The sequence below is a fragment of the Scylla paramamosain genome, chromosome 21, assembly GCF_035594125.1.
Source record: "Scylla paramamosain isolate STU-SP2022 chromosome 21, ASM3559412v1, whole genome shotgun sequence".
In the NCBI taxonomy this organism is placed as follows: domain Eukaryota; kingdom Metazoa; phylum Arthropoda; class Malacostraca; order Decapoda; family Portunidae; genus Scylla; species Scylla paramamosain.
In genome coordinates this window covers 15,890,767-15,918,375 of record NC_087171.1, presented here as the reverse complement: position 1 = coordinate 15,918,375, position 27,609 = coordinate 15,890,767, and the positions used below count along the sequence as shown (strand labels likewise).

The window sequence follows — 27,609 nt, the reverse complement described above, 5'->3', positions numbered from 1 at the left end:
TGTGCTTAGTGGCTTCCTGGCACCAGCACACAGCAGTGTTGGGACACCATCACTTCCCAATGAGTGTTAAGGTTGATGAAGGATAAAAAAGGGACATGTAAGGCATCAAATCAAAATAAAATATTTATTTACCCTTTGGCCTAAGTTAATCTAATGATAGGTCATTAAAATGGCCAGGTACCAGCCTTACATAAAGATACGAAGCCAATTTATACATGTACATAAGTATGGTGGCGCAGACGAGACTCCTCAGACGAGGGAGCCACGGCCGGACTTTGGCTTCCACTGCCGCTACGTGCTGACTACTTGTAACATTTGTAACACTGGGCAGCTTACATCGACTCATTGAAGACGAGACAGGGAAATGTTTGCCTAAGTTACTGACCAAAGCATTAAATCGGAGTCACCGTGCCGCTCGCTAGACCTCGCCAGGATGGAGGGAAGGAGGGAGGGAGGGGCTGCAGCTCCCCTCCAAGTAATGAGTACACTTGCAAGATATCGAAGCATTGAGGTGCTGGGAGTGACATGACAGATTAGCATTCGCGAGCGTTAGTGACATCCTGGGTAATTTAGTTTCACAGTAGGTTTTATACACTGAAGGAAGGTTCGCTACCAGGAGGGAAGGGCGGTGCATCCAGCTTTCAGTAAGTAAGCTGAGATCCACTTCCGAGGCCTCAAGTCCGTGTTGGCTCGGTCTCGTCCTTGGAGAACAACAACCGTCCCGAGGCTGGCTGGTGACGCCCTCCGCTGCTTCACCTCGATGCTGCTGCCCTGCACGTCAGCTATAACACATCGTATGCTTATGTAGGGGTTTTCACACTAGTCTTTTATTATGCCTTGATAAACTCGGTCAGGAAATAACTTTTTAGTTTAAAATCACTAGACATAAGAAAGGAAGAGAGGAAGAGGGAGAGACAGGAAAAGAATGAAAAGAAAGAGGGAGAGCGAAGGGTTTCGAGGCGGTTAGGAGTCCATAGCGCAGCAGCAGTCAGCACACTGTCCTCAGCACGCCGGCAGCCTCAGGATGCAGCCGTCAGGGCCCCGAGCAGCCGTCGCGCGGCCATCAGTCAGTGCGCCACGCAGCCCTCGCCACACTGCCCTTACTGCTCCTGGCTGACCATGTCCTCCTGAAGCAGAGAAGGGATTGTGTGAGGATGGCTTCTCGCGCTGTCAGGATGTCTTCAACTGTGGTCTGCTTCTCAGTCCATGGTCTAAAATACACAGAACATGTAGTGGACAGAATATAAAGGCATGCCTGAAATGCATGCGAGAAGCTGCCCTGTCATCAAGAAGGCTGGGCTGTTGCGTGAAGTCAGATGGCAAATTGAATAACCTACTGATGTGGTACGAACCGTGGCAGGTGAGGAAGATGGCGCGTGTGTTAACGCAGTTGTTCAATAAAATTCCCTGAAGGTTCAGTTACCCCAAACATTACAGTCTCTCTCTCTCTCTCTCTCTCTCTCTCTCTCTCTCTCTCTCTCTCTCTCTCTCTCTCTCTCTCTCTAAGAGCAGGCTGAGGTAAGAAACACATTTTTTGACTAAGCTGATCATATGAAATAACATCCATATTTACAGAAACAACAAACTCTTCCTATACTTTATATGGAAGATAAAAACCCCTAAAAATGTAAACATCTCAGGCATAACAGACTACCTCTTGGCCAGTGTTGAGGGGCAGGAATGTTTTAAGCAATACATTACGGGAAGTAAACTCATAAAAAATCTTGGAGCACTGACGCCTTTCCCTTCTGAACCACAGCGGAGGCGGCGTAGTCAAGAGTGAGAGTGAGTCTGCGTGACGTAATACTTATCACAACCCTTTCTTCTTCTGAGTGTGAATTTGAGCGGCGCATCAACCCTTGCAACCCTCCAGCACCAAACAAAGTACTAGTGGCAGCAGAGTAGACGTCAAAAGTTAAGTAACCTAACCTAATCTTCCTTCCACTGAGTTTTATCCTTCCCCTCAGTCCTGCGTCCCCTGATCTCCTGGGAATGTACCAGCTGTCAGGTCTTGCAAGGAAACTTTCGGCGTTAGACTGAGGGACAAGACAAAACGCAGTGGAGGTGAATACACATGGTCGTTTTATTTCTGACCATGATTGTACTTGTGGGTGAGGTTCGTTGCTAAGATCTCCATTGAAAAAAAATAAATAAATAAATAAAATAAATAAATAAATGTAAAGTTATTGTAGTCCTTTCCTCCCCCCCACACCTCTCTCCCTCTCTCTCTCTCTCATTAATCCACCAGCCTTATCCTCCCCCCCCCTCTCTCTCTCTCTCTCTCTCTCTCTCTCTCTCTCTCTCTCTCTCTCTCTCTCTCTCTCTCTCATTAATCCACCAGCCTTATTTCCTCCCACCGGTCTCTTCTAAGTCATTTTTCTGGTTCCACCCCTACCTCCACCCCTCAGTTCCTCCTCCCACACGGCCACGAACACCTGCCGGCTCACCTCTCATCGACCATTCATAATTACTCTCCTCAGCCTATCTTCTGCTCCCTCCCTCCCGCTGCACTTCGCTCATCGCCTACTACAGCGATACTCTTGCTTCATGTGCCTGGCCTGGCTTAAGAATATTTGCAAAAAGAGTTGATATTTTTTCTTTATTACATCTATTGGATTCCAGATTTCAAGGACAGTTTCAGTCTGATCTGGTTTTAGAAATGTACAAAAGCAGTTGATTTTACGAAAGCGATCCGCTTTAGTCAGTTGTATTCGTCAGTGGTATTATTATTATTATTATTATTATTATTATTATTATTATTATTATTAGTAGTAGTAGTAGTAGTAGTAGTAGCAGACTGGCACCTCAAGTATACATTTTTTTTTTCTTGGGGGGGCGGGAGTGGGAAGGACAGAGCCTCTCCTACATAAAAAAGAAGAAGAAGAAGAAGAAGAAGAAGAAGAAGAAGAAGAAGAAGAAGAAGAAGAAGAAGAAGAAGCTTGCCGAGGAGCCATAACAGCCGAAGCATTAATATTCTAACAGACATCCGTGCTGCAGTGCTTCCTCACGTGGTGCTCCTTGCTTGGTGTTCGTGAGGCGCATAGTGGCTTAAATAACAGTTGCAGTGTTCCCGCCTCCTCCTTCCCTCCCGTCCCGCCTCCTCCCACCGCCAGACAATGCAGTACAGGCGGGCGGCGGCTTGCTACTGACGTTCAACCCGCCCCTATAGATCCCTCTCTTTGTTCCACCACCGTCCCTTCACTACACTCGTTTCTCTTTCTTCCTATTGTTTTTTCCTCTCTACGTCCACCTCTCCGTTTTCTACCAGTTTCCTTTACTTGGTATTCCCTTCTGTTTTGAATCCAAAATCCCGCCTTTTGATTGTTGTTTTTTCGCATCTGTCCTTTCATAATCGTATTAAGGCTTTAGGTACTGGCTTCTCCATTTATCTTCTTCCATTTATCTTTCTTTCTACGCTTATATCCGCAATGTCTTCCACATCTGTTTATTAGACACTCTTCTGTTATCTTACTGTGAAAATCTCTCTCTGATTTCCGCACTTGTATGTCATTTTGTGTTTACCTTTATAATAAAAGAAACAATAGCTGTATAATGTCAATCGTTTCGTGAGAAGAAGGTTTTTTTTTTTTTTATTTATTTATGTATTAATTTTCAAGCAAGAACCCAGCCGGATTTTAAGGGATGAGACACGCGCACACCTACACTCCTGAGCACAAAAAGAACAAGGGTTATTAAGATACAGAGGGAGAATTCCTTACATACTTGGATAAAAAAAAAATAAAAACTGAATTATATGACTTTCAGGACAGATATATTCATACTTATGGACATATTTTCTCCCCCCCCTCTCTCTCTCTCTCTCTCTCTCTCTCTCTCTCTCTCTGTCTCACCTCTCCAAAGGACGCGCCACGTTTCCCGAACCGGAGTCTGAGGGCGGGCGTGCGGGCGTCTTTGCGGATGAGGTCGTGGTGGTCGAGGATGGGGTCAGCCTGGAACACGAGGGAGGGTCAGCCAAGTAGTGGACAGCCTCGAGGTGCATAAAGGAACAAGAGCCATATTCTGAAACTCTTCCACGCCGCATCCCGACTACTTCCAAAAGGCTCTCGTTGAAGGTACACGGGTTTTTAATTGTGCTTTTACTGGAGGAACACTCTTGGGAACCTGGTTATTGATCTTTGTGGACTTTGGAAGCAATCGTGATGGGGGAGCAGAGCGTTTCAAGACACGGACCCAAGAGTCACTGTCCATGGTGTTTAAACTCAATAGCCATAATAAATAATATCAGAGCATAGGAGCATAATGGGGTAGTAAGAAGCCAGCTGGCCTACACGTGGCAGTCCCTATATAATACACACCTACTTATGTCAACCTGTCATCCTTGTCCATGAACTGATCAAATCGGCATTAACAACTCTATGTAAGAATACTCTCTCTCTCTCTCTCTCTCTCTCTCTCTCTCTCTCTCTCTCTCTCTCTCTCTCTCTCTCTCTCTCTCTCTCTCTCTCTCTCTCGGCGAATATCAAAAGTGAATAAGTAAAACAAACAGAACAAGAAAATGAATGTACAGAATATATGAATACAAGGTTTAAAAAAAACACAGAGATTTAAGTTTAAATTAATGTTCATTAATATGAGTATTACTCTTTCACGAAGCCTTTTAACTCGCAGGAGGAATAGGAGGAGGAGGAGGAGGAGGAGGAAAAGAAAAGAAAAGAAAAGAAAAACAAGAACAAGAATAAGAACAACAACAACAACAAAAACAACAACAACAACAACAACAACAACAACAACAACAACAACAGCAACAACAACAGTACTATAACCAAGAACACCAAGAGCAAGATTACGAACAAGAACAAAAAATAAATAAACAAATAAAAAATAAATAAATAAATAAACAAAGACAATTAAAAACACTCCCCGTAGCAACAGCAAATGAAGCAAAGCAATACGATACAAGTTGTTGGAAAGATGAAGCAGAGATCACGTGCTGAGGAAAACACAGGTGGGAATTAAAACTCAGGTGTGTGAGACCACCTGTGGGAGTGAGTGTGATCTGACAACCGCTTGGATGATCACGGTTGGGAGAGTAATGGTGTGAGGGTTGGGGAGCTGTGAGAGGAAGGGTAATGGAGAGGTGTGTACTGGAGGAGAGGATGACAAGGTAGGAAGGAATATGTGCTTTGTGGTGGTGGTGGTGGTGAAAGGTGGAAGGCGTGTGGTGAGATTCATGTGTGATAAGGAGAAGCCTGTGGTTGTGTGGGGGGGTGGGGGAGGAGAGTGGCTTGACAGGTGTGCGGTGGTATAGTGTAAAGATGTGATGGTAGATACTCGTATGTGGTGGTGGTGGTGGAGGTGGGGAATTGAGAAGATAGAAATGTGTGGTGCAGATGTGTGGTAGGGAAATGGCAGGAAAAGTATGCAGTAGTGAGGAGAGGAAAGGGAAGAAAGACTATATCTCCATTCCTTTAATATTATCACCATTTTTACACAGATGTTTCCTTCGTCCATTACAAAGTTAGAAACCTTTATCCATCACGAGGTGTCTCAAGCTGTTGCACGATAATCTCAAGTGTAATAGTGAATAACTTTACGACAAAACACGCCATTTTTCGTAGACCTGAGTGCTTATTTAACAGTTTTGAGAGCGTGGCGGAGGCTTGGTACACATATGCTCCTGGTAATAGTGGTTTCGTGAGTAAGGAGTAAGAGGATAAGAGAGTGTGGGGAATAACATGCTCAATAAAAGGTGGTAGTCTGACTTAAACTTCCTCTTACTGTATATCTATTTAGTATTACCACTTTCATTCTCTCTCTCTCTCTCTCTCTCTCTCTCTCTCTCTCTCAAGGTCTTAAAATATTTATTTCGTTCAGGCTTTTTCCTTTCGATCTTTTTATTCGAGGCTCAAAGTTTTAGTTGGCTTTAATATTCTGTGTCTTTATATCATCAATGTGCTTTTTTTTTTCTTTTTCATTGGTAGATTACCTCAAAGTTTACGTCCAATTACTTACTAATCACTATTAATGTAACATGTATCTATTTTTTAAGGCCAGAAATGAACGAGTAAATAATGAAATAGTCAATGAAGGAAAATTAAACGCTTGCATAACCTCTGGCCACTGATCCGTCGAGCCCTCACAGTCAGCAGTTTGGTTACTATTCTACTTGCATTATTAATTAACCTCAGCTGATTCGAGTGTGTGACGTATTTCAGAGCATAACATTTCCCCGCATCAACACCACCACCACCTCCACCACTAGAAGTGTTGCTCATTATATGTAGCGCTCTTGTTTGTTTATTCATTTATATATTTTTAATTTAATGTAATATTTTTATTTATTTATTTTATTTATTTTTTAGTTAGTTTGCTGACGTTCTAAGTATACTATGTTCAGTCTTCTCGAGGCTACAATGGTATAGAAAAAAATATAGGTGAAAAAAATATAGGTTAATTTGTAGAGAAAAAGAAGTAAGGATGCGCCAGTCACTAAACACTTAATGAACCATCGACCTGTCTGTCTCTGTCTCACCTCGTCAACGTTCCTCTTGCCGAAGCGGAGCCTGAGGGTTGGCATGGACCTCTGAGCCACCTGCCAGCCCATGTCCCGCTTGCCGAACCGTAGTCTCATGGAGGGAGGGGCGCGGCGCTCCACCTCGTGCACCGCCAGTAAGTCGTACATGTCATTCAGAGCTGTAGAAAATACGGTGAGTAGTGGTGGTAGTAGTAGTAGTAGTAGTAGTAGTAGTAGTAGTAGTAGTAGTAGTAGTTTATTGACCAATTTAAAAATACAAATTGTAAATAAATGCAGAAAAGTCTAGGTTTATCTAAATTTACACACACACACACGCACGACACTTAGTAGACAAGAGGGACAAAATTAGGTAAAGTACAGAAAGGAAGGAGGAGCCGCGTATTAAAACACCAACCACATCAACACAACTAACACTCGCGGGAACTTGATTATTATGCACACTTATCTCGTTCCTCGCTGTATACCATTACCATTAACATCTACGGGGAGTTGAAGCTGGCTCCTCCCTTTCCCTTCCAACGAGCCCTCGGGGGAAAGGAAGGTGGAGAAAAGGTTGAGGGAAGAAGTGCACGGTGATAATGCCCTTAGTTCATTATCTCGGGTGAATTAAAGGCGAGTGAAGGACGTTGAGGAAGACAAAAGGGAAGCTTAATTATCAAACCGGTAATTTAGGACATTCAATTATGCTTTTTGAATTCACCCAAGAGAGAGAGAGAGAGAGAGAGAGAGAGAGAGAGAGAGAGAGAGAGAGAGAGAGAGAGAGAGAGAGAGAGAGAACACCGCGCTGAAATTTATATATATATATATATATATATATATTATATATATATATATATATATATATATATATATATATATATATATATATATATATATATATATATATATATATATATATATAAATTTTTTTTTACTACAGTACCTACGAAGGCCAAAGACAGACTCCGGGATCTTAAGATAGACGAGAGAAAACGTATATCATGTGTATGTATGTATGTATCATATATATGAAAGTATACTGCCAAAGGAGGAGGAGGAGAAGGAGGAGGAGGAGGAGGAGGAGGATAAAAAGTCACATGTAAGTAAATAACCCTTTCACTACTATTTAGCATATCTTAACTACTCTTAATTACATACATTAACTACTATGTATCATTAATTTTTTTGCTCTACAGCCACATGCAAACACTGTACTGCCTAGAAACTGCAAAATCTATTCTTTTTTTTTTATGCCTTTTCTTTCTCATAGAAGCTTTTAAAAGACATCATGGTTTCCTTTTAGTGCTGTAAATAGCATCATACCGCAGCGAAACGATTAATAGTTTGAAAATTCTACTCGGGTGTCGTAACAGTGTTGATTCTCTCTCTCTCTCTCTCTCTCTCTCTCTCTCTCTCTCTCTCTCTCTCTCTCTCTCTCTCTCTCTCTCTCTCGTTGCTCATTACTTAAGAGTTCTCGATATGACTAAATTTTTTCCCTTTATTCCCTTCATAGTTTCGTGTTACAAATGTCGCTCCCTCGCAACCCCTGTGCTGGTCTGCGCCACGCGGGTTATAACGTGCAGTTTGACGGCCATACAAGCAATTATACGAATACCGCTCACTAACTTTATTATCTGCCGTCCCCCCCCTCTCTCTCTCTCTCTCGTGGATACACACTATTTTCGCTGTTTTTCATATATTTTCTCAACGGAAGTGTGCCTCTACCCACGGACACACTCGGTGCACCTCCCCAGTCTGCGCCTCCTATACATTCTGTCCTCATGCCCTCCACCCCCTCCCTTCCTGCCTCCCTTGCACCGCCCACCTATCCACTCCATACTCCCTCCCTCCCTGCCTCCCCACCCCTCCCTCCACACTCCGCCTCCCTGCTTCCTTCCGTGCACTGAACACATCTCATCAAAACTGCCATCATAAATACTACACTGTTACCAAACGCCCCAAAAAATAGTGGGATGCAAAAAAAAAAAAAAAGAAAAGAAAAATAAGGTGTCACATTTTCGTTTATTCATTTTTCCTGATCATAATTAAGTTTTCCTGTTATCATTATTATTATGTTGTTTTAAAAGTTTCATTAATTGAGTAAGAAAAGCAATTACTAAGTTGTCACGTTTCTTGATATTTTTGTTTATTTATTTATTTTTTTTTTTTTTGGGGGGTGGGAGAAATAAGGGTTGTTATTATTTTGCTGGTCTCTAAATGTCAGCTAAAAAAAAAAAAAAAAAAACTCACATTTCTAAGCTAAAAAAAAAATAAATAAAAAATACGAGGAGTAATGATCACGGTCCGTTCATCCTGTACAAACGCTGACATATACGAACATACAAAAAATACACATATACATAACAGAACAAATAGATATACACATTTCTAACACCTAGGGCACAGGTGTGTGTGTGTGTGTGTGTGTGTTCGCGCGTCACCTTAAATACAAAAGATATATCACCAGCACACGTTCCCTGTTCAGCGCTACAACACTACTGACGGCGGAGGAGTAGGAGGAGGAGGAGGAGGAGGAGGAGGAGGAGGAGGAGGAGGAGGAGGAGGCGCGTGTGGTTCTGGATCAGGTCTTAATAACTCTGCCAGTGAAAAAACTATATAGAAACTCACATTCTGAATTCATAAGAGTGAGAGGAAAAATGTGATGAATGTATTTATATTCACTAGGCGTAAATGAACCATAGAGAGAGAGAGAGAGAGAGAGAGAGAGAGAGAGAGAGAGAGAGAGAGAGAGAGAGAGAGAGAGAGAGAGAGAGAAGCGTATAACAAGTAGGTGCACACAAACCACCCATTCCTCCCTGCCTCCTCCCACGGACCCCCAGGAACCATCACTAATCACAAGTATGTATATAAACATTTCGAGTCGATCCTTCGCGGTGGATTCATTCCCTCTATTGAGAAGCCTTTGACGGCCAGGCTTGAATTCCTCTCAACCCTGACGAGATGAGATTACTGGGTGAATGCCTCTGCCTCAACACACGTAATGATGCTGTCGTTTGATTCCACGCCTGCAGAGTGTAATTACTGCGGGTTGTGTAAGTAAATTGAGTTAGTACTTTCCGATGGACACTTACATATATTCTAGCGTGGTGGGAAGAGGGAGTAAGGTGGTGATGGTGGTGGTGGTGATGAAGTGGGTTAGTTAAAGAAAACCGGACAAATTGCATCACAGAGCCGCTCGCTGCGTCTACCGTCCCTCTCGAAAAAAAAAAAAATAAGATAAATAAATAAGATAAATAAATAAATCAATAAATAAATAAAATTATACATGGATAGACTAAGAAAAAGAGGCAGTTAATGTCAAAGAAAACTACTGGCACCTTGGTGAGTCTACAGCGTTTCATTAGTGATCAAAATGTGATACTTGTGGAGCGCCTCAGTGTTGTCGCCTCGGTGGTGTCAAGTGCCCGAGTTCTGTCTTTTCACTCCATAGGGTCGCTCTCCTTCAGCTCAAGCTTCCACTGATGAAATAATCCAAGCTCTCTATTAATAATCCAAGCTCCCTATCAATAACCCCAAGCTCTATTAATAACCCTAAGCTCTATTAATAAACCCAAGCTCCCAATGACGAAATAACAAGAGGTGCCAATGATGAAATAACACGTCAATATTCCTTTCTCCGTCTGGCTGTCTGTCTGTTAGTGTGTCTGTTTGTATTACGTAAAATTCTAGACGAGGGAGTTATTTTTTTAGTTATTTACGAAACATGGTTCAGTGAAATTTATTATATTTTTTTTTGTTTCATAAATCCGAGGTACATTTTTATCATCAGTATATTTCTTTCGTAAATTATTGTTAGAAGATTAGTATAATAAATTTTTTTTAGTTTATTATTACTATTATTATTATTATTATTATTATTATTATTATTATTATTATTATTATTATTATTATTATTACTATCATTTATTTATTTATTTACTTATTTATTTATTTTTTTGTCATGAAGTAGTGTTGGTCCATCGCCAGTCTTACCTTGTCGTAGAGAAACTTCTGTTACATCTAGATTGGGTGTCCCTGTGACTCTGTGGCTCCGTGGCTCTGTGCTGAGGTCGCTGCCTAAACACCGCCAGTTCGATTCTAGCTCATGAAAGTTTCTGAGTGTGAGAGGCTGTGTAACTCCAGCCGGTGCTTTATGATCACGTTGCTGCGGCGCCATAACTCAATAAATTCCCGACGATGCAATTGTTCACGTGTCAGCCATCGCCTCCGCTGAGCCACGCGACACGAGGCTGCAGGAAAGTTAGTTCGTGCAGCCCTCAAAGAGCCGGAGAATGAGAGAGGAATGCGTGCACCCGTCGTAGCCTCGCCCACCACAGTATTCCCAACGCTCCTGTGATTGCTCCGGGAGTATCGAGTCACCGCCAGACCGACACTGACAAACTTTATCACTTTTTATGAAGTAGAAATTAAGCGGGATTTTTATCTATTTCTTTATTTCTACATCTATTTATTTTATGTAAGACTGACAATGGCCAAAGGCAACAAAAGGAGTGAGTAAAAAGGCCCGCTGAGGTGCCAGATCCAAAATAAAAGTCAAAAGTGTCATGCAGAATAGGACAAGTAACAATGGCAAGGTACTCACTGTCATAGTCTACAGGGGTGGCGGTGGTGAGTTGGCACAGCAGGAGGCAGCAGCACACCAGGGCCACCCAGCACTTGACGCCGTTCACGCCCATCTCCTGCAACACAGAGACACATTGATTCACACACACGCAGACAGACAGACAGACAGACAGACACTTTACTGCAATGACAAGTAGCCCCTTCTGAGTCATAGGAAATTATGCTACACACTCTAAAATACTTGTAAACTCTCTCTCTCTCTCTCTCCCACACACACACACACACACATACACACACACACATTACTAATTACCTGATTAAACACAACTTCCCTTTATACAGGTAACTACTTCCGCGGGGCCTGTGATGGCCACCTCTGTTTTAATTAACATTCAGGTGGGCCATTCAGGAAGGGAGGCTTTCATAATTGCACACAAAATAACAGGGGCCTCGAATGAGCTGCGCAGGATCTATTGGCCCACTAACTGTCCCGGTGTGTAATTCTATCCGAGGGTTAGTATGTAGTATATGTAGTGCAGGGCCAAGGCGACTAGCTAGCTAGCTCTCTCTCTCTCTCTCTCTCTCTCTCTCTCTCTCTCTCTCTCTCTCTCTCTGAGTCACGAGAGAGAGAGAGAGAGAGAGAGAGAGAGAGAGAGAGAGAGAGAGAGAGAGAGAGAGAGAGAGAGAGAGAGAGAGAGAGAGAATACAACTGAACTTCAGAATAGAGTAATTCTTTCGAAACAAAATGAAAGAGAGAAACAACTGTTGTTTATTTCATATACATATCATATTCGTGTTTTCCCATCTGCCTGACACACCTGCTAACAGACCGCCATTACTTTGGATGGCGGGGAGCACTGAATGACTTACGACTCACAACAAGGTCATATTGGTCAGCTAAAGTTGTCATTGAAAGCCAAACCACTTCTACATAAAAGTATTGCAGTGAGTGAGGACCGAACTGGCAACACTTAGACCCCGCGCTGAGCAATGCACCACGGAGCCAACGGGATCCGACCCAAGGATGAAATATTGCCTAATGGCTCAGGAATTTGGTGCAGCAGGAGTTACGCTGAAGTATGCTTGAAATGCTCGTTAGCAACACCCAAGCGTGAATTAATGGCTGAGGATTTACTGAAGCGGTTTCATATGTGTTCAGATTGGAGCTGCCTTTTGCCTTACTCTAATAACTGAGGCAGGGTATAAAGCTTTCATCTTAAGAATGAAAAGAGCAACAACAACGGCAACGACAATCAGTGTCTAAAAACTGGAACGAAACGAAAATAAACAACGACCTCGTTAGTTCAGTGCCGAACCAATACGGAGCATTAAACGATTACATATATTTACGGATGGAGATATTCGCTGGATATAGGTAGGTATGTTTTATACAGGGATTGCCACATGTAGGCCTGATGGCTTCTTGCAACTTGCCTTAAACTGATTCTTGCAGCTTCCTTTAAATGGATTATTGCAGCTTCTTTTAAATGGATTCTTGCAACTTTCTTTAACTAGCTTCTTGCGGTTTCCTTTAAATAGCTTCTTGCAGCTTCCCTTTATTGATTCTTGCGGCTTCCCTTAAACTGATTCTTGCGGCTTCCCTTAAATTGATTCTTGCGGCTTCCCTTAAATGGCTTCTTGCAGCTTCCTTTAAATGGCCTCTTGCAGCTTCCTTTAATTAACTGACTTCATGGAGCTTTCCTTAAATGGCTTCTTGCTGCTTTTAATAGACTTCTTACAACTTATGACTTCTTGCAGCTTTCTTTATCTTCTTATGTTCATATGTTCTTAACCCCCTGAGACGCCAGCCCATATCCCTCCTCAATACCACACACAATAACATTCCTACTGGCGCCGTAATAACTCCATTTGCCTTTTCCTTAAATTCCCTCCGTCACTGTCGCCGTTCTTTCCTGATCTCGAACTCCAGTAGGCGTTACTTGACCTCAGTGTGGCGGCACGATAATTCCATCAGTATCCTCAATATCCATCTCGTCAGCCTCGCCTCGCTTCAGCCTAATGTGATCCGGACAAGTGCTCGAGTCACCTCACTCTTGGTCTTGATCTTTTTCTTGATCTTGGTCTTGGATAGGACGCGACTCGAGGGTAAGTACCGAAGCCCATCAGAGTAGTGGATGAATGGATGGACTTTTCGGTGGCTGAGTCGATTAAATTTCATGGTTCCAAACTGGATTGTTGACGTCACTATATCTACAGAGAATTGTTTTATTTTTTTTTTATCTATTTATACCTTTATTTATTTACTGACTAAAAAAAAAAGTACTGGACATTCATACGCAATGGGAGTGAATGGTTAAAAATAGTTGTAAGTAATTAAAACAAAGATAAATAAATGAAAATAACTTTTATCTTTCCTCTCTCCCATCCTTCCTTCTTTCCTTTTGTCTCCTTCATTTCTCCTTTCCTTCCTTCTCTGTTTTCCGTCCATTTCCTCACTCCCTCCATCTTTCCTTCCTTTCCCCTTCCCTTTGCCTTCTCTCCTCGTTCCCTTCCTCCTCTGCTTTCCTTTCATCTCTCTCCTCTCTCTTCATCCTTCCTTCTTTCTGACTTTGATCTTCTCCTCCTCCTCCTCCTTTCCTCTCCCTCTCCATCCTTCCGACTTCCCTTCACCTTCTCCTCCTCTCCCTTTTTTCCCTCCCCTGCCTCCCGCCCCGCCCTTCAGTACCGCATGATGCATTCCCGGTAATATCCTACGATGTCGTCTCTTTAATCACTCGTCTTTTCCCGCGCTACTAATTTCGTGGCCCGTGATGGATCGCCACTGTGACTGCCACGCCACACTGCCAAGCCGCCTCGTCGCACTGACTGGCCAGATGAATGTGCTGATGCTAAACAAAGTATGGATTCTTTGTGATGAATGAATGAATGAATGAATGAATGAGTGAATGAATGATTCAGTTCAGTGTATTAATGCTAAAAAAAATAATAATATGGACCCTTTGTAATGAATAAATTAATGAATAGATGGATGAATAGTGAACACCCTCGAAAATCCCGGTGACTTCCTTTCCAGTGTGTTATAACTAGTTAATAAGGTAAGGCGCCGATTCGTTTGAAAATATGGGTCACAGCTTGCTCTAAACACTCAATACCTTCCTTTCCTCTCACCTAGATCCTATTATGGGCAGACAGGCAGGTAAGGCAGGTTCCCTCAGGTAAACAAAATCAGACCGCAGGTAAAAATAGAAACAAAGCCAAAAAAAGACAAAACGTTCCGCAACTTATGTGTATTTCTTTTTATACTTATTATTATTATTTTTTTCAGAGTTGTTATCTTTTTCTCTGAACTCGCGTCTGCCCTTCCCTGTCACCACCACACTCTCGGGAATCAATAGTGCCAAAAATCCTACCGTAAAAGATGAGAAGGGGAAAGAAAAGAAAGGCGTCCCGTATCGTTAATGCTCCTTTCGTATCTTCTTTCTATTCTTCCTATGCCTGTATCAGTTTCCATTTTCCTCTCCTCACCCACACTCATTCACCACCACCTTCACCATCACCTTCACCACCGTCAAATCCAGTAATGAATGCTCTCACAAACCTCATTGAAAGAATAAGTTTTTTCCTTCTTTTGTTACCACACCTGTCAAGTTCTTTCCTCAGTACTCTGTCCTCTCGTCTCTCTTATATCAGCTCTGGTATTTCTTATCATTTCCAAGTGAATCGATAGTACCAACAGGGTTAGTTATAAAGACAGTAATAAAAAGAGCAGTAAAAATGTCTTCAGTTTTCATATAACTTTATCTTGTGCTGGCGTCTGCTCCTTCCTACTCAGTGATCTCTCTCATCTCTTCCCATTCTCACATTCGTCAGTAGTGCGCCAACAGTCTTAACTCGAAGGGTAACAATAAGAGAAGTACACATCTTTACAACTATTCACCTGGAGTCTATGTCTAGGGCTAGTCATTTTTACTCAGTCCTCATCTCACCTTCCTTAACACTGTGCCTCTCACCACTGTCACAGGAATCAATAGCATACCAGGAGCGAGGTTCGAATGAGGATGATGCTAAAAAAATCACATACTTTTACAATTCATTACGTTGTGTTGGCGTCTATGACAGTCTGCCCTTTAGTTTTCCTCACCTTGACACACACACACACACACACCTACACACTCACATACGCCCATTTTCACGTCCTGCAAGACTATACTAATCAATGACGTCAACATTACAATTCAGCACCATCTCGGATAATTCTTTAGACCTCGCCGCAAAGTCAGCCCGCCCGGCGCTTCCTCTAATGAGTGATCGATGCACTCGGGCCGCTGACTCGCCGCGCCGACCCGGCCTGCACAAAACACATCGGTAACCAATATCTGCGGGAACACGTTGGTTATGGAGAGGACGAGAAGGAGGAGGAAGACGATGACGAAGAGGAGGAGGAGGAGGAGGAGGAGAACGACGACGAAGAGGAGGAGGAGGAGGAGGAGGAGGAGGAGGAGGAGGAGGAGGAGGAGGAGGAGGAGGGAGGACGACGACAACGACAACGACAACGACGAAGACTATGACGAAGGCAAGGAAAAAAAAAAGGCAAAAGTGAGGTAAGGAGAAGGAAGAATCCAAACAGATGCAAGTGTGTGCCTCTTCGACACACACACACACACACACACACACACACACACACACACACATGCGTCATTTCCCCCTCTCTTCCCCACCTCTTCCTTTATCTCCCCTCCTCAACGCCTCCTATTCCAATCACTAACAATGAGACGTATTCCAAAACTGCTCCAGGTGTGACAGGGGCAGTGACAACTACACACACACACACACACACACACACACACACACACACACACACACACACACACACACACACACACAAACACACACACACACACACATACACACAGAGTACATTCTTGGATAAATTCAGATACGAATATATCATTTCCTTCACGAACACGGAACATAACGTACCATGTACTACTACTACTACTACTACTAATAATAATAATAATGATAATAATAATATTAATAATAATAATAATAATAATGGTCTTCGATGCTTTCTCGTCTTCATCACAAAGGACCCACTGAGCACTAAAGGGTTGGAAAAATAGAAAACAAAACATTCACTCAATTTCCTTGCACATTAACACCCTACACAATCGGTAAATCACACTACACACACACACTCTCTCTCTCTCTCTCTCTCTTGGTACGTACACAAGTCACGGACAAGGCAAGGCATCTTGGAGAGGTGAGAGTATAATAATGAACCTGTCGCCTCCAGCATCACTCAAGACTCTTAGGGAAGGAGCAGCTGAGGCCTCGTAGAGTAAACTCCATTGTGGTGTGAAGTGGGTCGCGGCACAACAGCTTCTCAACACCACCGCTGCATCTTACGCCGTCTGTCCTTCCTGCATCCCTTTACTTAGTCTTGAAGGGATGTTGGTGTTGTGGTGGTATTTTGTTTTTGTCCTTCCAGGGTAAATATTTCCTTTTTTAATGTAAGAGGAACACTGACCTAGGGCAACACAAAGAAAGAAGAAAAAAATGTATATAAAAAGGCCTACTGATGATGCCAGTCCTCAAGGAGAAAAGTCAAAAGGACCATCCAAAATTGAGGGATAACTTGTTGATTGTCTGTCTGAGAGTTTATTTTGTGACGTACTTAGTGTTATCTGTTATTACATTATCTGTCATTTGGTTTCTCTTGTAATCTTTTTCTTAGGAAGAACAGCATCGGCGTAAGCTAAACGTTTCAATGTCACACTCACGTCGTCTTCAGTGGTTAAAATTTAAATAAAGGAAAAAATAATCCAAGAAACAAACATAAAATTACATGAAATTATAGAGAAAAGTGTTTACATCTTTCTTCAAGATCGAATAAGATCGGCAAAAGAGGTTTTAAAATACTTGAAAAAAAAAAAGGAAAGAAATCCCGGTTTGTTGCCACTCCCTCACAAGCTGCCAAACAGTTTCCAAAAGTCATCAAAAGCAGGTTGTTGGTCGCTGGGAAAAAAGAAAGAAAAAACAAGGGCCAATTTAGTTCATGAAGCGACTCGTTACAGCTAGTCTGGAAAAAAAAAGTAAAAAAGAAGGCAGTTTAAGAAAAAAAGTGAGCAAAGAGAAGCGTAAAAAGACGAAGACTAATCCGGTGCTTTTTCTTTGTTTTCTGCTTTACTGTATCATGAAAAGCAAACAGATCAAGGACTGCAAAGCAAATTTAGGATAGGTAAAAAAAAAATTACTAAAGGTTACTCACGCACACACACACAGCTAATCAGAAGAAGAACATAGTAAGTTAAAACCTATTCAGTAGAAGAATGACTGGTGCCTGTAGCCGCTGGTAAGTCTGGCTGGTTCTTGAGATAGGTGAGGTGAAGAGGAGGAGGAGGAGGAGGAGGAGGAGGAGAAGGAGGAGGAGGAGGAGACGACGTGTTACACAGAGATGTTCAACTTGAGCTGGCGAATGTTGCAAAAGTGGATAAGATAAAGTTTCCTAAGTTATCACAGGGAGTTAGCGGTGTTTATTTTCTTTTATTTGTTTGTACCATTGTGTTCTTTTGTACTCTTTTTTTTTTTCTTATGCCATTTTGTCTTTCTCGTTTGATGTTTTTTTTTGTTTTTTGTTTTAAAGCTGACAGTCGTTGTGACTCTTCTTTGGGGCCTGTGCACTGATGATGATGATGATGGTGATGATGATGATGATGATGATGATGATGATGATAATAATAATAATAATAATAATAATAATAATAATAATAATAATAATAATAATAATAATAATAATAATAATAATAATGATAAGAATAATAACAATACTAACAACAACAGCGATGGTAAAAAAAAGGTAGCAGAACCAAAGTTTAAATGAATTTCGCTTCACAATTTCAGAAAAAAAAAGAAGAGCCGAATAGACATTTATAAGGAGAAAACAGCTTCATCTCTAAGGCAAGACACCTGCAGTAAAAGGCTCGGTGAACGCCGCCAGGTCGAGAGAAGGGCGCGACGGGCACAGTACTAACAACCAATGATAACTAAGAGGCATCTCTCCTCTTATTCTTTCCAGTGGACACAAATAAGCAGCGATGAGAACGCGCATGTTTGGTTGAGAGGGGAGCAGATGAAGGAACTGATGAGACCATTCTCCACTAAAATAAAGAACGGATCAGCAGTTTCAACTTTTCCGTCGCTACAATGGCGGAGAATTATTTTTCGTGGTGCGGGATCCCCTCTGTTTTATTGATTGGTAATTGTTGTTGACTCAGGCAGGGCGCGTTAGTGAGAATCCAGCCAGTATTTACGTAACAGGCAAACGATACGTAACTGGCGTGTTTGCCCAGGGGGGCTGAGTGCTGAGATACTGAGTGCTCCTGCGCTTAATGAGTGGCACTCTTACCTGCATTAATAATGAGTGTTCTTTGCTCACGCTTGGTTCGGGGAATTATACACGTACATTCTTAGTTCAGAATTGAGGCAATATATAGTTGAGAAGCTGGTCTTCCCTAGCGTCTCATCCCTTCCCTCCCTCCCCCCCAAAAAAAAGTACATTCTTTTCCCAATGTGTTTTTAAAAATAGAAAGATAAAATTTTGTACGGTATGATAAATTCAGATTAGAATACTGTGCGAGTGTGTATATATTGCAGCATTAAGAAAACATCGGGAAATGGTCTCACAAGGTTATCACTCATACGTGGTCCACCCATACCTGGATTAATTATGACATATTATTTGCCTTATAGCACCTAAAGTATTACACCTGACAGGCAATTTCAGCTCTTCATCTCTTTGCCACAGTATTGTACCATATACTGCAATGTTAATACCACCATATCAATACAACTCGGGAAATAAAAAAAAAAAAGGCGTTTTGTCTTGCCTATGATGGCTAAATAGTCGTAGAGAGAGAGAGAGAGAGAGAGAGAGAGAGAGAGAGAGAGAGAGAGAGAGAGAGAGAGAGAGAGAGAGAGAGAGAGAATGTGTGTGTGTGTGTGTGTGTGTGTGTGTGTGTGTGTGTGTGTGTGTGTGTGTGTGTGTGTGTGTGTGTGTGTGTGTGTGTGTGTGTGTGTGTGTGTGTGTGTGTGTGTGCCTGATCCAGTGAGCTCTAACTAATGTTTCCCCAATGAGCAACACGAGTCATTCATCTAATTACACGACGCTTTCAGTGAGTGCTCGTATACCACACGCCTGCCGCCCTCCTGAAAGTTCACACGTCTTACGCTTCCATTGCCGTCACTTTGTACTCCACTAGCAACTGTCTCCACTACACCATTAGGAAAAAAAAAAAAGGAACACATTCTCTTTTACCAGGAATGGGGATCTGTTTTTTTTTTAAATTTTTGTCTCCCCCAAACAAGAATTTCTCACCAGTGTTTTGATTCCTTCATTTCCTCTTCACTGGTAAGCTGTGTGTAGTTGTACGTACTAATCTTCCTTCCTCTTTTCACATAATTTAGTACGCTGAGTTAACAGGTGATTATCGATGCCCTGAGAATGAAACTGGTACTCCTTTTGAGCTCATTTTCCTTAACTCTCGGGCTTCATTTCTTTCGCTTTTTTTTTTATACTTTTTTTTCTAGCCTTTCATCATTCATGCATTTGTCAGATCTTTTTTTTTTACTCATTCGCTTTTTGGTGTCTAAAGAAACTGCATAAATGAGTTTGCTTCTTATTTATTTATTTATTTATTTATTTATTATCATTATTATTATTATTTATTTATTTTTTTTTCATGGTTCCTTTCATTGTAAGGTGAGGCAAGGGAAAGACGCCTTGGGTCAGGGACATTCCCGCCCCGTGTTCCTGCCGGCCATCACCTTTACTTCTTGCCTCCCGCCTCTCATTTTCCCCAGACACTACCTCACACGTGTCATTTTATCAATACTTCCGTAGTTGCCTCATGACATTCCTTTAAGGAGGCCATGTCCGTCCTGCGCCAGATGAAGCCCGGCACGTCCAGGTCTCCGTGCCAACATTGCCTAGACTTGTCGCACCTCAAGGGACGCGCCTCCAGGAATCAGTGGGACTATCACCTGCATCTTTCCCGCCGCCGCCTCGGGTACATCACCAGCTGACAGCTCCTCATCAAGTGTAGCGTCAACCACGTGACCAACCTGTGAAATTTAACGGACAGCCGTGGAATTATGGGCGGCGGGAGTAAGGCGAGGCCCGGCCATCTTAATGACCCGTCACTCCGCTGACACCAAACCCGCGCCGTACACCGCATTCATTTCACGTCGTGCAAATTACATTCATTGAGATAGCATGGGACGGGTGACGTGCGGTAGACAATGCTGCCGGGGAAAAAAAAAAAAAAACCCTTGTGAGTGGGTCACCCTGAAGGTGTGAAGCTGTTATTGCACGTGAATTGCAGGAGACGTACTGCACCGTAGACTAAGCTGACCTACAAGCCACCCCCACCGCCCTCCACTCCTTGGGCAGGGCAGCAGCTGATGATTAACGCTCATATTACTCTTGCCACTTCTCCGACTTTTTTTTTTTTATATTTAAGGCTTTTCGATCACATTATTAATAAGTCTTTCATTAATCTGCAACACAACATCCGCACGTTTCAATGGCCTCACCTGCCTCTTTTTTCCGCCTCATGTATTGCTTCGCCATCGTCACCACTATATATATCTATGGTTCCACTACAATACCAAGACCTCACATAACTTTGCCCGCTCATCTGTCTATTCCAAGCTACCTCAGTAAAACTCCTTATCCAGAGAGGCGTGGTGTTTATCTTGCCCCCTCACGTCGCTGCATCTCCCTGGACGTTTGTTTGTGCTTAGACTTTTACCAATTGGACGCGACTTTTGTAAGACATGACAGAGGAACACTGTTGATTTACAATTAGTCGGGGAGTGAGTGAAGACAATGAGGCGGTGTCCAGGTGACTCGTTTGTGCAGTGACTTATTAGGAAGTTAATTTGTGTCTACTGGATTCATCGCTCATTAAGTGGACAAAGAGAACACGAATATTGTCTTCGTAGCGGAGACAATAAATATTCTCCCATGAATTATGTATTGATTCAAATGCTTTTCTTTTTCCCCCTCCAGTTTTTATTTCATTAGGAAGTTAAATTGGAGAACATTTGAGTATACTGATTTCTGACCACAACTTTACGTAAATGCTTTTTTTATGTGTTCAGGAGTCTGGCCAAGGGGAAAATATAATAAAAAACAAACACATACAACCTTCTCCATCGTCAGAGCGGGAGTTCGAGTACCATCACTACTCTCTCTCTCTCTCTTGAATGGTAAGATAGTTTTTACTCCTCGCTCTCCGAAGTCCTTTGACGGGAGCCAGATGTGTCAGGGCGCGAGAAAAGGCGGGGGAAGGGAAGAGGGGAAAGGATGTTCGAGGCAGAGTGGGAATAGGAGAGAGAGAGAAAGGGTGAAGTTTCGAAGGTGTGAAGGGGAGGGAATGAATGAATGAAGGGAAAAGGTAAGGGGGAAAGAGGAAAAGGAAAGGGGTGGAGTTGTCAATCTGGTTCATCACGTTTTTTTGGACATACTCGTGCAAGAAAAAAAAATAATAAGCAAGTGAAAATAAAAAAAAAAAGATACATTGATAGATAGTCAATTCATTGTAGAATACAGACAAACTGAAACTTCTTTTGGCTGGAGCTCCACAGTACAATAAATGACAAAAAAATGAAGACTATCACACACTATCACAGAAAAATCACACTATCACATAAAATCATAGATAGACAAGCTAGTTAGTCTCATGTCAACTTTCACAACTACGTCTCTTAAAATCCGCTAAAGCAATACAGTAGTTATCGCACCCTAGAGCACCTGAGCTATGAATATTATCAGATATTGTCTCTGGTCATGGCGAAAAGGCAGCCCCTCGCTTTCCGTGGCCAGCCAAGGTGGAGGTGTATCAAGGCACCAGTCTCGGGAGGAGGGATTGGTGGGCCTGATACCTTGCCTTCTCTATGGCAGGGAATAGGAAGCCACACCGCCACCTCACAGCGCGGGGGACCGAGGTTTCATTGCTACGCTGGCCACGCCTCTCGGGGGGATCTGTTCTCACACATCCTATTGCACTGTATGGTCTTTGTCATGGCAGCACACACACACACACACACACACACACACACACACACACACACACACACACACACACACACACACACACACACACACACATGTATGCAGCGGTGGTTGTAGTGAGGAGTGTATAACTGAAGGAAAAATCTACATAAAACCATGAAGACACGACCCCGCGAATGTAACTCATACCCTGAGCATGACAACTTTTTACATACAACTTCGTGAACACACACACACACACACACACACACACACACACACACACACCGGTAATGCAATGAATCTTCCTCACACGTTGGCATGCACGAACTAAGCACCAAGAAAACCTTTACGTATTTTCTGACACTAAATGAATGGGCAGCAATCCTCTTTAATGGGGAGTGGAATTCCTCCTGTTTTTTTTGCCCACACAGCCTTTCCCTGCACTTTTACTGAGTGGCGTTTATTGGCACAGCAGTTGCAAGGACCGGCAGCGCTGCGGGTGAGGGCTGGCAGCAAAGGGGATGGATAAAGAGCAAGGAACAACTTCTCAAATGTTACGCTAATGTATCTAGTGTCTCGCTTGCTTTCAATAGGCGGAAAATACTGCGGTTTTCCATTGACGTTTTCATGTTTCCACTGATAGTTTAACAAAGATTCTGCTTCGTCAGTGGGAAAAAGGAGCCATGAGAACCCTACTAATTGTCTCTGTTGGCTTTGAAAATACTGTTCATGAGATCGTATTTCAAGGGCGTTTCCATATTTCCAGTGATAGTTTAACAAGGATTCTGCTTTATCAGTTGAAAAAAAAAAAAAACCCATGAAAACCCGAGTAATTATCTCTGTGGGCTTTGAATACAGTGCTTATGAGATGCCAAACTGTTTCAGAATGTGGGTCCTGCACAGTGGCGGTATATACTCGTGCAAAACATTTTATTCGTTCACTTGTTCCTTCATCCTAAATTTGTTACCTGTTTGATTATTTTCTTATTTCTCAATTGTCTACATTGATTCTTTTCTCGTCTCTCATTGGTTATTCTGAAAACTGGGCATTACTCTACTGTATGTACACGTTTTCATTTATTCCCTACTAAGAAAGGCATTATTTGATGGATTTACTGTTATTTCAGTCTCACAAAAACCAGCTTTGTATGTGTGTGTGTATTCTCTCTCTCTCTCTCTCTCTCTCTCTCTCTCTCTCTCTCTCTCTCTCTCTCTCTCTCTCTCTCTCTCTCTCTCTCTCTCTCTCTCTCTCTCTCTTTGTGTGTTTGAAAGTTTGGTGGTGACGAAGCAACAGCAGAGGATAAGCAATAATATTTTTGCAGGGGGCATCTGATAAACATTCTTCCCACGTTGAGAGAGGCTTCGAAGTATGTGTATGTGCGTGTGTGTGTGTGTGTGTGTGTGTGTGTGTGTGTGTGTGTGTGTGTGTGTGTGTGTGTGTGTGTGTGTGTGTGTGTGTGTGTGTGTGTGTGTGTGTGTGTGTGTGTGTGTGTGTCTTTGTAAGCGGATAGGGAACATGGGCTTTTTGGAAATGCATCAGAGAGAAGGAAGAAAAGAATAAAGGATGAACAAAAGGAAGGAGAGAAGGAAGAAACGAAGGAAAGAAGGAAGGAAAGAAAGAAGCTTAAGGAAGAAAGGACTTATGGAGAGAAAAGAAAAACAGGTCAAAAGAAAAATGCAATACAAAGCCTATATTTGGAAAAAATCTCTTAATTAAAGTCAACACATGAACACAAATTTTAATCCCTGCCTTGAAAAACGTCTGGAAAATGCACCGAAAAGAACACACTTATACAGCAACGCCCCTTGACTAATGCGCCGGGCAGTTGGCGCACACCACTCCACAGACGAAGGAAAATGAAAGCCTACGAACAAGAGGGACTGACGAGGCACACTTTCCCATCCTTGGCGAAGTCTGCTGGATTTTATATCAGTTACCAGTAGAACGATCACATGCGCTTCTCCGCCACTTCTTGTTCTTCCTTCTATGCGCTACTGCCAGCTCTCCACGCTCCTCCTCCTCCTCCTTCTTCTTCTACTCCTTTTCACCTTATTATTCTGTCCAGTCCTCGCAAGTCGTTTAAAAGAAGTAAAGTGAGTTTCGTATCTCTGTTTATCTGCCACCTCTTGCTGTTCCTTCCGTGCGCTACCGCCAGTTCTCCCCTCTCCTCCTCTTCCTTCCTACTACTACTACTACTACTACTACTCCTCCTTTTCACCTAATTGCTCTATCCAGTCCTCGCAAGTGACTTAATAGAAATTGCGTGACTTTCCTAAATGCTGCAATACTTATGACGTAAGACTAAGTATGACTATGTATATATAAGTATTTCTCCCAAGTTTCTCCACTCCAAACTATACAAACGCTCTCTATATAGCTCTGATTTTGGTTTCTATAAGTCATATCAGTTTGACATAGCAGAGCCTGGCCAAGGGAAATACGTAGTTTGGCAGATGTCACTTCGTTGCATCTTTTAATCTCTTTGTTGTTTATTTTTGTATTCGCGTAACGTCGTCGCCTCTTCAGACAGGAAATATGCCGTAATGTCTCGCGTGTACTACAATATTGGTGTCATTTTTCGTTTCTACGTTTAAATGAAAAGGTAAGACTTAAAAAAAAAAAATGCTATTCCATGTCTGTTTGTTTCTTCTAATCTTTCCTCTACTCTCTACTCTTCTACTCCCTCGCCTCCTCACCTCATCAGATAGGACATATATAGTAATGTCTTGCGTGTATCTTGCTGTCACTCTTCGTCTCTACGTTCAAATGGAAAGAAAAAGATAAAAACTCCTGTTCTTCCTCCGTCTGTTGTGGTCTTCCATCTTCTCGCTCCTCTTCTACTCCCTCCTTCTTTTTCTTTTCGCTATCCTCCCACATCCTCTTGCTCTTCCTCCTCGTTAGTATGTCCTGCTCTCCCCTCTACCTGGTTCTCTTTCTCTTCCTCTTTTGTTGCTATCATCCCCGCTCCTGCTCCTCCTCCGTCTCCTCCATCCCCTAACACTTATCAGAACGTCAAGTAAGGAGTGTTCCTCTAACTGACACCTGTTGACAATCTACACGTACTATCTCTACGGCCCTCGCTATCACTTCTACCACCAACACCACCACCACCACCACCTCCTCCTCTCAATACCTGTACCCTGTGCCACTATCGCCTCCTGCAACGTGAGACCCACAGGTGCGGACAATTCATACTGTTATGCACCACCGAGTCAAGGGCCCCGAGTCTGAGTGGCGATAATTGTGGTGAATAGCACTTGCATATACTGGTAACTGCGTGCGTCATGTCCCCGCAGCGCTGCCCGGGAACAGAAAGGCAGGGAGGGGAGACAAGGCAACTAGAATTTGAGCTGTGTGAGGATAATTACAGTGGACGGCAGCGTTGAATGGCGGTTTGGATCGTAAGTGGGATATGGGTTTCGGCGTGCGTGTAATTGGTAGATGCAAGGTTAATATACGTATTTTGATTTTTTTTTCTTTCGTAATGACAGCGGTCATAGCGTGTAATAGTAGATGCAAGCTTCACAGATACTTATTTTGAAAAGCTTTTGTTCTACGGTAATGAGAACAGGTTATGACTTACGGTGTGAGTGTAACAGGTTCATGAAAGGTATTTTGAAAAGCTTTTGTTCTGTCGTAATAACAGTTTGCAAAGACTTGAAAAAAAAAAAAAACAGAGATAAGAACAAATGATTCCGTAACTTTCAAATGCATAAGTTTCTGTAGAAATGAAAAGTCGATTTGTCGTATGTTTTGAAGGATAACGGAGATGTTTTTTTAGAAATTTAATTTTTAAAAGGCTTATCTACAGCTGTACTTAATAAGATTACAGGAAAACTGAAAGAAAGCCAAGCAATTTAATTTCATCTATTTATTCATTTATTTACCTATTTGTCAAGAGCTGAAACGGAAGTAGTGAGGAAATCAAATGAGAACTGTACTTATTGAAAAAAAAAAAAAGAAAAAAAGTTAGTCTACGGCTATATGAACTGAGATCAAGGGATAGTGCTGTAAAGAGGCGAATTTGCAGCAAGAGTGCATGAGTAAGCAACGAAATATTGTGGTGTGAACGTGGCCCGTGAAGCCAACCAGCTGAAAGGGACCATTACACCCTCATCCGATACACAGCGCGGGATTAGCATGTGGCGGCGTGATGAGGCGAGGAGCTGAGTGTTGCGGGAAAATAGTGGAAGCAACAAGGGAACGAGAGTGGTGGTGGTGGTGGTGGTGGTGGTCATTACCGTGATGGTGGTGATGTTGGTGATAATGATGGTGGTGATGTTGATGATAACACACACACACACACACACACACACACACACACACACACACACACACAGTGCACTAAAAAGTATGTATTAATTAATATATACTATTCTATACCGCAAAAAACTATGAAAATATGGAGAGAGAGAGAGAGAGAGAGAGAGAGAGAGAGAGAGAGAGAGAGAGAGAGAGAGAGAGAGAGAGAGAGAGAGAGTGGTTTGGGAGTGTGTAAAAAAGCGCGAATGATGTTGTAAGAGAATGTTTTTGTGTTGGAGGCTTTGCTTCTTTTCAAATTGTCACGTTTGATTCGAATTAAATTTTTCTTTCAACTTCATTATACTTCGCCGTTCTTTTTTTATTCTCAAGTGCAGCTCGAAAGTAAGAAAAATATATATAAGAAGAAAAAGAACAACCACAAAAAACAACAACAACAACAACAACAACAACAACAATAAAAACAAAAACAACAACTACTACTACTCCTACCACGATAACTACCACAACAATTAGCAGACAACAACACTAATTACATGACCAGCAAACGCTCAGTATCAGGTGATTTACAGAATGTCAACAAAATAAAGGAAAAATGAGCCTAATATTCAATGCAGGATTCAATCAACACGGAAATTATTAGACAGCAATTATAAGTATTACACGCTACTACTAATAATGTGCGTCTGTCTGTGTGTGTGCGGGTGGAGGGGAGGTCTTTATCGGTGTCTGTTAGTCTGTCTTTGTTTACATCAGCATCTATTTGTTCTTCTGTCTCTCTCTTCTCGTTGTCTGGCTCTCTGTCTTCTTGTATTTATATCTCATCTATCTGTCGGAGCAAAGTGTTGAAACTGTACTCGTAGAAGCAATGAGGAAAGTCTGGAGCTTCATATGTAATGGTGATATGCTTCTATTTATCAAAACTGTACATAGATTTACCCCCCCGCCCGTCTCTCTCTCTCTCTCTCTCTCTCTCTCTCTCTCTCTCTGATGAAAGGAGACTCACAATAAAGGCACATATTTTTAAACGCTTCGATCTCTCATTAGGACCACTTCCAAAACCCACATAGATAATTAGTCAGCCTCTCATTACTGTTTTTTCCTTTAATAATGATGCAGGAACCTTACTGAACTATCCCTAGAAACACGGATGCATTCTCATCAACCCTTGCAGCCTCCACAGGAACGCTAAGTCAAGATAAAAACACTTAAACGATGCATGGAATTATTTTTCTTTGTTCTCACGTTATCTCAATAATTAGCTCCGTC

The 27,609-nt window shown here is 42.3% G+C and overlaps 1 protein-coding gene across 1 annotated transcript in view; it reads right to left on the bottom strand.

Annotated features, from left to right (window-relative positions):
- Positions 1-101: 101 nt before the first annotated feature.
- LOC135111116 (short neuropeptide F-like) overlaps positions 102-27,609 on the bottom strand; it is a 107,165-nt gene continuing 79,657 nt past the window's right edge. The window contains exons 2-5 of the mRNA XM_064024084.1: positions 11,079-11,175; positions 6,494-6,654; positions 3,852-3,950; positions 102-1,127 (exon numbers count right to left, since the gene is read on the bottom strand). Of these exons, the coding sequence (XP_063880154.1) occupies positions 1,101-1,127; positions 3,852-3,950; positions 6,494-6,654; positions 11,079-11,172 (381 nt within the window). The 5' untranslated portion in view covers positions 11,173-11,175 and the 3' untranslated portion in view covers positions 102-1,100. The remainder of the gene's footprint in view (positions 1,128-3,851; positions 3,951-6,493; positions 6,655-11,078; positions 11,176-27,609) is intronic.